This window comes from Indicator indicator, chromosome Z (assembly GCF_027791375.1).
Source record: "Indicator indicator isolate 239-I01 chromosome Z, UM_Iind_1.1, whole genome shotgun sequence".
NCBI classification, from domain to species: Eukaryota; Metazoa; Chordata; class Aves; order Piciformes; family Indicatoridae; genus Indicator; species Indicator indicator.
This window is the reverse complement of record NC_072053.1, coordinates 58,444,315-58,457,786: the sequence shown is the minus strand read 5'-3', so window position 1 is coordinate 58,457,786 and position 13,472 is coordinate 58,444,315. Positions and strand designations below refer to the sequence as shown.

General features: G+C 36.1%; 1 protein-coding gene across 1 annotated transcript in view; it reads left to right on the top strand.

Moving 5' to 3' along the window:
• AUH (AU RNA binding methylglutaconyl-CoA hydratase) overlaps window positions 1–13,472 on the top strand; it is a 99,968-nt gene that overhangs the window by 31,387 nt on the left and 55,109 nt on the right. The window contains exons 4-5 of the mRNA XM_054397429.1: window positions 11,730–11,822; window positions 12,749–12,805. Of these exons, the coding sequence (XP_054253404.1) occupies window positions 11,730–11,822; window positions 12,749–12,805 (150 nt within the window). The remainder of the gene's footprint in view (window positions 1–11,729; window positions 11,823–12,748; window positions 12,806–13,472) is intronic.

Genomic DNA, 13,472 nt, shown 5'->3' with positions numbered 1-13,472 from the left:
AATAGATCTCTTGCAATTATGGCCAAAACCCAAGCCTCGCTAGATGAAATAAAATATTTCTGACTCACAGAAACTTTGGTTTGGATGCTTTCGAGAGGGAAAGCCATCACTGTGGGTCAGATCTTCAGCATAAAGTTTATATAAGTCGATGGGGGATGCTCTTTATGATGGCTTTTGGGTGTGGAATGTGGTATTACCTTTACATATATATTAGCTGTTGGCATTTCAGTTGCAAAACAAATGGAGGCTTGTGTAGGCAACTCAAAAGCAGTTTAACAGAAAGGAAAAGAAAAGCTGCAGAAAGAAGTTGAGCTTGGCAAATACTTTTGGTTACTTGAAGTGACTTTTGGTGCCAACTTCTACTAAGCAAGAAACACCGTTGGTTAGTTAAGGTTTTCCAATGAACATAGGCCTAAATTTTTACTAGATTTAGTACCTAAATCCCACAAATAGGCGAAAAGAAAATGGAGAGTGACTTTATTGATTTTTTTTTTTTTTTAATTTGAAGTGCTTTAATTTGAAGACGTTGATTTCTTCATCACCTTTGGAGGCAAAATACCTTCGTCATGGCCTGATGGGAAATAGATCTGAACTAAGCTAAGGAAGAAATTTTAAATGAAAAGCTAATTTTACTTGTTTTATGATCCATTCTTCTGAGCCTTATACTGCTTTGTTTAAGACGTCTGATTAGTTTGGATGCATGTGTGGTGAAACAACTATAATAAGTAGTGAAGTTTAGTAATTTTGTTTAGACAAAATTTAGACAGATGTGGTTAATTTTGACATAGTCCAATTTGAATGAGCTAATCCTGAAAGAAATCATCTTACAGTCCATTTCTTATGTTTTTTTTTTTTTTATTCTGTGCTTTTTGTGTTATTCAAAGCAGATTCAACTCTATATTTACAGATGTATATTTTTCCTCCTTAGCAATTTTCTGTCATTCTGGCTTCTCTCAGTCATCACGAGACTTGTAATTCCCTAAAAGAATGCTCATGTTCATCCCTTAGTAGAACAGCATCTTGTACAAAAAGTTCCTTTTTGGCTACTGGAGGTCAGACATGCTTGGAAAATCTTGGTTGTGCCACAGTCTATTCTACAGTTTGGTTTTCCATGCCGGCTGTCAAAACGGGATTTCAGAGGTGCCACGATTGGCAGGATTATATAATTTTAACTTGATTTCTGATCTGCTCACTGCCTCCGCACCCTTCCATTTTAAAGTCTGAAAAATTGGCAAGAATGCTCATTGATGAGTTTTCCGGGGCTTCTGTGGAGCTTTGGTTAACACTGAAAATCATGGTTTCTTAAGGAACATTCCAGACCTGAGTACTACTGTGAGAAGTGACTGTTGATGTAACGTTGACCAAATGGGTCTGTGTTTGCTGGAGATAGATCTGGGCAGAAAAGGTGGAGTTGGACAATCTAGTGAGAAGAACTGTGGGTTTCTCTTAGTAACAGCAGGTACAGGCTGTAGCTGGGAAGATGAAGGAAAGATCACAGGTAGCTACCAGGTATGAAAAAGGACAAATTTACAGCTAGAAGTGCCAAGCTCTGCAACTGTCCTTAGGCATTGTAGTAGTCTCCCTATGTTGCTGACACTGTGAAAAGGAGATTTTGGCACAGCATTTCTCTTGCTGTGTTATTTTGTTGCCTGTTTCGTTAATTGTAGAGCACAGCTAATATAGTCCAAGACTGCTATCATTCTGAATGAATTGCTGAGCTCTTAGTTGTTTTCCAGTAATAAATTGCTGCTTCTTTGTATCACTGACTTAATTAAAGATACTTTTTGAGTAAGTGTAGTCTGTTTCCTGCATAGACAGTACTGTCCTTGCAGAGCTGAAATGATGTGGTTTGTCACATTTCATTGGATTGTTTTTAATTAAAAACCAGAATGCTAAACTCTGTACTGTTTTAGAGACGACGAATGCAACATTAAGCTTCTCTACCAAGTTGTTTATTAGCTATTTATATGACAGCACTGCTTCCACAATTGCTAATGCACTTCCCCCCATAATAATAACTTTGTAAAAACTGATAAAAATGATGCAGAAACAGAGGATCTGGATATTGGGATGAGCTGATTGCTCCTCCTTATATATATGAAGATTAAGGTAGAAGGTGGTTTGTGTTTCCGGCCACTGCTTTTATGTCTGGCACTGCTGTTACAGCCTAAACAAAAGTTAACATAGCCTCAGTTGTAGTTTTGGTAGTAATTCTGAATGTTGCTCAGTGAAGAAGGGAGGGTATGCTCTGGATGTGTTTTTTAAATTTTACTCCCACAGAAAGTAACTTTAACAGAAAAGGGCGCTACTTGCCTGAGTGGTTATTGAAATCAATATAGCCAGTTTGCACATTGGCTGTTAAAAAGACCTCCAGTATGACTTGCTGCCAAAGGCTTCTGTTCTGTTTCTGGGGAGTCACATGATGTAAAATTCTACCCTTTTCTTGCCCTGTTCAGGTTTCAAATTGCGTATTTCAATCCCTGAATGAGAAGGAAAAAATTGTTAGCTTTTTAGCTTTGCTTGTCTCAGTCTCTGGCTTTCTTCCTACAACCAATTGGTATTCAAAGGGCAGTGACTCATGGCACGGTACTGAAAGTCTTACGATGCTCTTCTATCCAGGAAATACTAAGCTTCTTTCTTTGGCCCATCACTAGGCTTTGAGTTCAGAATATCATATTCCAGTACTGTATTGGGTGTGGCTTTTGCCTCGGTATGCAATGCTTTGATGACATTACTGAGCTGGTTTTTAAAACCCCCAATTTTTATGGTTACCATGAAACATTAAGGATTGTTTCCTCTGTAGTGTTCAGTAAACGAGCTGACTGAAAATATTACTTAATATTTTAAGCTTGTTTAAAAATAAAGATATTTTAGGACTAGATGGAGAGTTTACGTGTATGGAACGCTGCTGAAAATGGAGAAAAAGTCTAGAAATAGTCAGCTATTTTCTTTCTGTTGTATTAAGTATGCTGCTGGTCTTATCTGTAAATCAAAGAAGTAGACAATGAAAAAATGGAAAACTTGATTCATTGGTTTCTTTTAGATATTTGAAAATATAGTTGTGCTGTTATTTGAATTTTATATGCCAAAAAAGAGAAAACTTACAAAGAAGTAAAATATAAAAATGTAACTGAAATAATTAATCCTTTGCATTATCCTTTTCTTTTGTAAATTCAGGGCTTGCTGTGCTGTTTGTGTGAATAGTGAGTTCTTAAATGTACTTTGTAAGGATAAGAAATAATTTTCATTTTTGTCTATGCAAAGCTTTTCTTCATTTGCACAGAAAGTAGATTCTGTCATGTAGGATTTATTTGATTATTGTAGTTAAAGAAACTCTTCAATTCTGCTTAGTTTCCCAGCTTTTGCTCTTACTACCAAGAATATAAAATACACTGCTTCTGTTACCTGTCAAAAATAAAGTACCAAATACAAAATTTAGAACTTAATATTTCTATATTAATTTTTTTTTGTCAAAACCAAAAAACCTTGGCCATTTTAAGAATGAGTGATCATTGGAGGAAACTACAAAATTAACAGTACTGGGGTAGATGATTTAAGATGCCAGCACTCTGTGCTGGATTAGGAACTGGCTGGAGGGCCATGCCCAGAGAGTGGTGGTGAATGGTGCCACTGCCAGCTGGCAGCCTGTCACTAGTGGTGTCCCCCAGGGATCAGTGCTGGGCCCCATCCTGTTCAATATCTTTACTGATGATCTGGATGAGGGGATTGAGTCCATCATCAGTAAATTTGCAGATGACACCAAGCTGGGAGCAGGTGTTGATCTGTTAGAAGGTAGAAGGGCTCTGCAGAGGGACCTTGACAGGCTGCACAGATGGACAGAGTCCAACAGGATGGCATTCAACAAATCCAAGTGCCGGGTGCTGCACTTTGGCCACAACAACCCCATGCAGAGCTACAGGCTGGGGTCAGAGTGGCTGGAGAGCAGCCAGGTGGAAAGGGACCTGGGGGTACTGATTGACAGCCACTTGAACATGAGCCAGCAGTGTGCCCAGGTGGCCAAGAGAGACAATGGCATCCTGGCCTGCATCAGGAATAGTGTGGCCAGCAGGAGCAGGGAGGTCATTGTACCCCTGTACACAGCACTGGTTAGGCCACACCTTGAGTACTGTGTCCAGTTCTGGGCCCCTCGGTTTAGGAAAGATGTTGAGATACTTGAATGTGTCCAGAGAAGGGCAATGAAGCTGGTGAGAGGCCTCAAACACAAGCCCTATGAGGAGAGGCTGAAGGAGCTGGGATTGTTTAGCCTGGAGAAGAGAAGGCTGAGGGGAGACCTCATTGCTGTCTACAACTACCTGAAGGGAGGTTGTAGCCAGGAGGGGTTTGGTCTCTTCTCCCAGGCAACCAGCACCAGAACAAGAGGTCACAGTCTCAAGCTGTGCCAGGGGAGGTATAGGCTGGAGGTGAGGAGAAAGTTCTTCACAGAGACAGTTGTTAGATGTTGGAATGTGCTGCCCAGGGGGGTGGTAGAGTCGCCATCCCTGGAGGTGTTCAAGCGGGGATTGGATGTGGCACTTGGTACCGTGGTTTGGTGGTCATGAGATCTTGGGTGACAGGTTGGACTTGATGATCCTTGAGGTCTTTTCCAGCCTTATTGATTCTGTGATTCTGTGATTCATTAGCTATTGTCATAATAAAGGGAAGTTAAACTTTACCAATGTATTTTACTTTATAATGAACTGCAAGCAGTGTGCAAGATCCATTTTCATTAAAAAGCAAAATCTGTTGACAAGTACTAAACAATACCTTTCTTAATACATCTCTTTCTTTCTACCTATTGTCTATCTGAACTTCAAGGGCATTAAAGCAAAGATAATTATGTTCAAATAAATCTATCAGCAGTATCAATCTATTAAGCTTCTTTTCCAAGCGCAGGAATTAGAGGGTAGCTGAAAGATTTTCACAACTGTAACTGGCATATGTATGGAAAGGAGCACCATATATCCAACTGCACATATAAACCATTCAGACTTAAAAGTGTGGTCATATTGTCACAGATGGAGATATTTTTAAAATATAGGTAAATCCACGAGTTACTGTGAGTAACCACCTTTTCATTCTTCTTGCAATTATGACAGATAAAGCTTAGTAACATTTAATTGCTTGCCTTTGACAAAGTGGTTTAACCAATCTTCTTTGCCTTCAAATTCATATAGGGAGATTTCACAGTCTCATTCGCCACTTCTGTATGTTGCTAAACACATTGGTTGATCTTCAGAGTGTTACAGAACTGATGAAAGTTCTTGTGGAAATTTCTGTTACCTTTTTTTCCACATATAAAGGCCTGTTTAGGTGGTGGTGCTTGTAACTGAAAGTGCAAGCAAACTTGTAGTCACTGACTTGGTGATGAGCTTTACAAGGCAAGGTAAATGCTGTGTTCACACAGCTAACATTGCCCTCTTAAGTGCAAAGCTTGTATGCCTTGTTAATATTACTATTGTTCTTCAGGAAAAGATCGCAAAAGGTGAAATCAAGGTGTTGTGTTTCACTTATTTTTCAGATTTGCTATGAGATAAATAAACTTATGTGAAGGTGTAATTTTGTAATTAAAACTTCCTAATATAAAGACTGTTTCAGTTACCATAATTGCCCAGGGAGTTCCCCTACTTAACCCTTAAGATGCAGAGTTCATGCATGGTCTTTTAAGACTTTTCCTTTCAAGAAATAATTTTACACTCAAAGCAACATCACGAAGAGATAAAATACCTGGGTAGTGGAAGAGAAAGAAGCCTTTTCTGAATTACAAGATAGAAATATTTAAGTATAAACCTAATTATTTTAAAACTGAATTGAAAATCCATTCACATTTGTTACAGCAAGCTAGTGTTTAGTTTTAAATAATCACTAATGCTGATTAAAAATTCCTATTTGAATTTTTTTTGGAAATTCTTTACTAACTTGTAACCAGAAAACTTGCAGATTTTGGGTTAATGAAAAAGTATACTGTAAAGTAACAGGTCTCGTGTGGGGATTGAAGAAAAAGAGTTAATGACTTTTGAGCCTGAAACAGTCTGCTGATAAAGAAACAGTCTGGAACCTTCCTTTCAGCATTGTTGGTGTAGGAATCAGCCCACTTGCAGAATTATGTGGCTTTAAGCTATTGTTACTTGAAATATTAACTGAGGATAAATAGAATGTAATTAACTACAACTGTAACTATAACCCTCAAATTCTGAATTATTTATTTGATGTATTTTTTCCTGGCTTTCCTGATGGCTGACCCATCAGTTATGGAATCTACATCTATGTGTTCAATGGTTTTGAGTAATTTTGGGTGCTCCAGGTGATACTTCTTGAGCAGAGTGGCTAGATGGGTGGCCTCCAGATGTCTGTTCCAACCTCAACCATTCTGTGATTTAAAGGTTTCTCCTGTGCTTCAGGTGTATGTAGGAAGATACTTGCCACATCTACTTGAGTTAGATAATGAATTATGTAGCTTTTTGTATATCATTCAATTTATAGCATACTTTCCTTTAATACACAGGGTATTTTTTAGGCAATTCATTCTTCTTGCTTTATGTTTTAGGAAATCCATTATTCAAAATGAATAATGAGCTGCTAGAAATACCCTCTGAAGTTGCTTGTCCTGGTGAGCTGTTCACTAATCAACCTTATTTGTCAAATAATCAGAAATGCACATGTTGAGTAAATAGAATGAACACTCTGTTTCTCCATTTTGTGGGAACTCAGTTGTGCTGTCCTGTAAATCTGAATTCTGTCTTAGTTGGAGACTCAGAGTTTTTGAGGGGAGTACTCCCACTACTTCGTTTTCAGTCAATACTGGGAAACAATCCTTCTCAGACCATTGGCTATCTGATGATTAAAGACAGGTCAGGCTTGTGAATCCGGTTCAGTAAGTGGGAGAGGTAGTGACTAGGTTCTGATTTACATCTGAATAACTGTTCTTTCTGAAGATTGATTACCAGAGGTCGCTGAATAAAGATGAACAATGCAGACTTATTTGAACATTGTCCAGGTATAGGAGCACAATAGAGGAAAAGCAAGGCGAACTAAGTTGACTGTCTTTCATTTTAGTATTTCATATTAAATGCTTAAACAGGAATGCTTTAAAGTGGGCTTCATTTGAGCATTCCTAAATACCAAATTGTAACTGCTGTGGTTGGTTAAATTGAAAATACTTGTTCTGTAAAGGAATACTTAAAGTTAATTATATCTAAGTGAGTATGTTAATTATGTATTGTTAGGAATCAAATGGGCTTACATGGAATTTTCTGATTCATGGAAATTACCAACTGCAACTGTTGCTGCCATAATTGTGCAGACCTTTGAGAGAAACTGAATTCTAAATCTGCATATTTTTAATGTCCCAGTTGTAGGAAGGAGTGCTGCAGGTGTTCTTCAGGTTGCTAGTGTGAAACTGCTGTCAGACTAGAAATGTATAGTTCTTATAGAAAGCACATTGACATATGAACAGCCTAGATCTCAACATTTTGTGCCTCCCTCAAAAAAGTCTCTTCTTTTTGTACAAATACATGGTGCGGGTGCTAACAGTACTATAGGTATACTTAGAAAGTACAGAAAGCACTTGTGGGATGTTGGTCTCTTTGGATTTGATATTTTCTGAATCTTTATTTTTTCTACATGTCATGTATTTTAAGTCAATCATAAAGGCAAGTCTATTCTCGTGTAGAAATTGTTCTCATTTTGTTTTTACTATATTAATTATTTTTATAATGTGTGTATTTATTCTTCCTTCATACTTCATCTCCTCGATACCTCTGTAAAGTAGATCTTTCCTTGCTGATCAGACCATTGCATTGTCTATCAAGAGTGAGAAATTGTGGTTGTGCAGGAGTGGAAAATTACTGCTTGATTGTTACTTATCAATTATCAAGAGTAATCCAGTTTCCTGTTAGATATTATCTTACGTATCTGTAACTTTGTAAGAATGTTTTTAATGAATCAGTCAGGAGTCTTAAATAGTCATGTACAATTCAAGTCAATAGAATCCAGGCAACTTCTGCTTTCTATTTGGGGAATGTCAGTGTCTGCAATATATGAATCAGCTGTGTGGGCTTGTAACACACATCTGAGGAACTATTTTTTGTTCGAATCCTCCAGACCTGGTGCCTGTATTCATATGTGATCTTCTATTCGTCGTAGCATCATCTCTAACCAGAAAGGAAATCCCATGTTCGTCACTAGCAGTGGACATCATGTGGAAAGTTACATAAAGATAAAATAACAATTACCTGCTTCAAAACACTTTTAATCCATTGAGACTGCTTGCCATATATTACATGTGTTTTTATGTGCTTCAATGCAAAGTCCTCCTTCTGTGGCATTCTGTATTTGTGACAAAATGGTGTGAGAGTTTTGCTTACTCCGCTCAATGTCTTTCAGTAACAGAGTCACAGAGAAGCAGAAGGCATTCCAAGGTTACAAGATGCTGTTGATCAGCCTAAGCAAAAACTGCATATAAGATAAATACTTACCAGGGAAGCATTCTTGAAGTTAAGCTAAAGATCCATGGCCCAATTCTAAAAAGAATTCTAAAGAATTCTAAAGAAACAGGCCCAGTTCTTTATATTACTATGTATCATGCTTTCTAACTTCTGTGTGAGCTTTTTCTGGGTTTATTTAATTAGCTGTACCATGTTATTATGTTTAGTTTCTCTTACTGGAGTTTTTTTGCATGCTATTAGTTTTTTTGGTTCTTCAGTTTACCTGTTGGTCACTCCAGCTATGTTATACCTTGAATGACAAATAACCATCCTTTTACAGAGGCTGTATTGCTTTCTGTCCTGACAGATTATTACTCAGTTAGCTTAATCCCACCAAAATACTTCAGTCTGCTTGTTCATATTTGTCCTCCTCTTTAGCTAGTCTAAACTCTGTTTCAAGGCCTGTGATCTCAAATACAGAAATGGGTTTTTGTCTTATATCTGGCTCTGTTGCTAACTTAGGACTAACATATACTGAAATGGGCCCTTCTTTTTCTTTTCTGTAATTAGAACTTTCCTTTTTTCTAATATCTTTAAGCATTGGTGTTATATTAGACATGAGTACTGCCATTTGCTTGGGACATTTGTTTTATTTGCAGAATGGAACAGGTATGCAGAATGTTTTTATAATAGAACATATATTTGAAGTAAGCCTTTATGAATTCATGATATGAATTGGCTTAATATTCAACGTCCTTCATATTCAACATTTTGATGTACTACAGTAGGTCAGTGCAATTCTCTGAGTACATTTTAACATTGCTTATTACTTTTTAAACTATTATCTGCATTTATATGTTCTACTTTTGTCTGTGCATTGTATGCTATAGTTTAATTGTTTTGTTTATTTTATATATAATTTTAATTCCTTTCATGGACTTTTCTATGCAGGTCATGATTGCACATGATAAAGATGTGTCATATGTAGGATCTAGCACTGTATATCTGTTATTTGCAGTGTGACAAAAAATACAGAATGATAGAGAATAAAACGACTGAGTTTCTTGGCAGAGATTAAAAGTAATTTTTTTCTGTCACTCAGAGCAAATGAGCCTTGCCAAGTAGAATTGTTGTGGAGGACAACTTCTCTATTTACGTAATTTATTGTTCTCAAAATTCGAGTGCATAACACTCAGTTAAGTCTACAGGGCATGATTTGTTAAATGTAATCTCTGCTTTTATTATGAGCTGAGCAGTATTGGTAGTTGCATGTTAAAATTATGCAGGTAAACAGGAACGAGTGCCTCTTGTGATACAAAATATGAATATTCCAAGAAGCTTTACCCATGGCAATAAGTTCTGGTAACTTAGAAACTTATTTTACAATCCAGAGTAGTTGGTAATTTTTTTCTGTAGTGCTTTTTCTGATGCTTCACAAGAACATGTTAAAAGGATTAATTTATTCAATTCTTTTGATAGGTATGCACAGAGGTGTTGTAAAGAGTTTGTATTTTGCCTTTCATTCATTGTCAGCTTCCATGTCAGGTCATCCTTTATTATCCTTGGGAATTGATGATTCTAGCATACAGTATCAAACTGCCTTTTCTCTTTTTGAATGAAAAAATTTAGTATTTTTGATAGGAATGCTGACTGCAGTTCTTGAGACTAAGGTGTTTTACAATACTCTTTCTATAAACTACACCTCCATGTGTAAGTCTACTTGAGTAGAGTAGAGTAAGGAACTTTCGAAGTTCCTTGTCATTGGGAAAGTGATCCAATTTGGAATACAGTAGAAGTTGTGTAAACAGTGTTCCAGATACTGTTTGCTAGTCCCTGAAAAATGGAACGTAGGTAGTAACTGTTGGAAAATACAGTTAATGATGACCATGCCTTCAGGTTCAGGTGAATTAGTTTTCATGTACCAATGGCAAAGGCATATAGCTTAAAGAGAAATGCTAGCTGTGTTGGCCTTGGGCTTGGATTGCAAGACTTTTTGGCAAATTGGTTAAGGTGCCAGGAACAGTAACTTGATACTGCTGGAAACGAGATTTGCCTTCCTGTATAACTAAGGAAAAGAAATAGAAGAGGAGCAGATTTTGCTCTTACTCCGTCTGCTATGTTTCTGTGCTAGATGGCAAATATAGTGGCAAATTGTAAATGGTAATCAGTAGTCTCTTTTGACATTGGATATTGATTTAGACAGTTACTTTTGATGATGATCTAAACCAGCAACCAAGGGACTTTTAATTCAAAGCATCTGTTTTAATCTTGAAAAACATTGGTAGCTTTTTGATCTTTCTTAAAGACAATTTTCATTATTTGTTAATCATAAAAGGATACTGATTTGCAGCTAAACCTGGCCTTTTATTTAATTTGATCTTTTATTTTGTTACCCAGTGAAAAACTGTCTTTTTGTATGAAAATTTGCCAATGCTGATGATAAACATTGACATTTAATTTTTCTTTTTTTTTTTTTTTTTTAAAAAAAAAGTTATCAGAAGGTAAGCTAGGCAGCACAACTTCAAAGTTTAGAACAAACTAGTTCATTAACGAAAGGAAGTATTATTTGTAATTAGTGCACTAGATAAATAATTTTGGTCACATTACCTTTCCAGATCTTAAGAGAGCATTTCCTCATGACATTTGTCATCAAACTTCTTTGAGTTTGTAGTGAAGAGGGAAGAGAATAATTTAAACTTTTTGGATGTGACAGGCAGTATTCAAGCTGAATGTTTAAATTACTTCCCCATATCAGAACACTGATGATAAATTAAATAAAAACTGTGCCACGGTCACATAAACTTCTGGAGCTCTGCTTCCTGTTATGTCTACAAGCAGCATGTGCATCTTTTCCACATTCCAGTAAGCTGTTTGTTGCTGCTTTACAGGAGAAAAGAGGCAATAGTGGGAATGTTAAGACACAGAGAGTGTTCAGGTGTGCTAGCACCACAGATGATTATGGTAAGACATCTGTATTTCACCTGGGACTGCTTGTGTAGGTGCCTTTTTGAAATATTCCTATTGAGTTGTTTGCCTAGCTCTGCTATGTGTGTTTTTGGAATTTGATCATATTTTTGTCAAAAGTGAGCAGAAACTGAAGAAAAAAGTGTGCAAACCTATTCAGCCATAGAGTAGAAGGAAGGTTTTTTTTTGCCATAGCGTTCCTAAGGAATCAGCTTTTACTCACATTTTGTTTTATGAAACTTTTTTTCCCATATTTGACTGTACTTGGAACAAAATGTAATAAAATGGTGTTTCAGAGATGTTCTTCATATAGCCAGTGTTAATTGGTACTTTCTTTTTCAGCTAATCTGCCTGTGCCTACTATAGCTGCAATTGATGGGACTGCATTAGGTGGTGGCCTAGAACTTGCATTAGCCTGTGATATAAGAGTAGCAGGTAGGTCTGAATTCTGTTTGTGGAATATAAGATTATTAGTGTTACAAATGGCTAGACTGATCTTTTTTTATTTGGCAACAATCTTAAAAAAATGAAATTGTATTTGATATTGTTTATAACCAGTTATTTTACGGGGCTTTAGCAAAAATCAAAGCGCTTGCTAAATATTTAATTTCAAACAATTTCCACTGATAATTCAATTTTTTTTTTTGTTACATGTTTTATTTTATTCCTATGACTTTCATTTTATCACTATTACCAGAAGGGTTATGTAGTTATTGGGATATTTTATTTCTGTATTCTCCTGTTCTGTATTTGAAGTGTTCTAGATGAAAAATTGATTTGGTCTAGACAGGTTGCAGAAAAAAAGAAAAATTGTTTTATTACACAAGCAATTAAGCTGTTAGAAAAATGAAACAGCGCTTGAAAAGAGGAACCTTGACCTATCCAGCTGTTAAAACTGTAAAACCATTTGTTGGAAAGTAAATGGAAACTTGGTTCTGAACAATTGCCAGTGACTTAAGAGTATATGAAGCTGTTTAACCCTTACAGAATATTCCATCACCCAAAGAATTTGTAATAACCAGATAAGAATTCTACCCCATTTTAAGATGTTGAGTAATAACAGCCTTTCAGTATTTTACATTTTGTAAGTAAATCTTGGTTACTCACTTGTAATTGCTTGTTGCTGTGTGAAAATCGAAAAGGTACAGAACTTGCCTTAATTCGAGTGGTTGGATCTTTTACTAAAGGCAGATTAGTAGAATTTATTTAAAGGTTTTTGTGAAAAAAGTGCTTTTAAAGTGATTTATTGTTTATGAAGGAAATGTAATAAATCAACAATCTGATAGGTATTATTACAGTATTTTGCAACTTTTTTTTTCATATAAATTATAGTAGGAATTCAATTCCGTTCTGTTTTTCAGCCTCTTCTGCTAAAATGGGCCTAGTTGAAACAAAGTTGGCAATCATTCCAGGTGCAGGTACGAATATTTTGCTTCTGTTTCCATGGATAACTAAATAACTCCTGCTCTTTTCATATGAATTTGGACTGTTGTTTATGAGTTTCTACCGACTTTTGTATTTTTGTTGAGGATCATGGCATGTTTTCAATATTGTTGTTCATACTACTTCCAAAAAAATACTATAAAAGTGTATTTCTAACTTTTAGAGAGTGACGCTTGTATATTATGTTTTTAACCTAGGTTTTCATTAAGTCAGTATTGAGTGATTCCATAAATGATGTTTGATGTCTTGATCTGAAGGCTGAATAATTGTGCTAAGGATCAGACCTAAGAAAAACTAAGTTATCTGCATAAAAAGTTAAAAAATAATCCACTTTTCCATAACGTCTTTGGAATTCAAATTTGTTTTCATGCTTCCTGTAAACTGATTGTGAAAAGTTTAAAAGTGGAAAGCATAGCAGTGAATGGATCTGTCTTAATGGCTTTTTTTTTTCCCCCATGTTTTTGGGAGTCAAAAACCTCTTTTCTATTTACAGGGCCAGTTAGGGCCAGTTGACTGGCTTTTTATGGACTCAAAGGGAATGAAAGTTATCTACTGAATAATGCTTGAGGAGGTTTTTGTGTTATGAAACCTTAAGGTTTTATTTAATGGATAATTCATTCCCCTGTATTTCTCAAGGAAAAG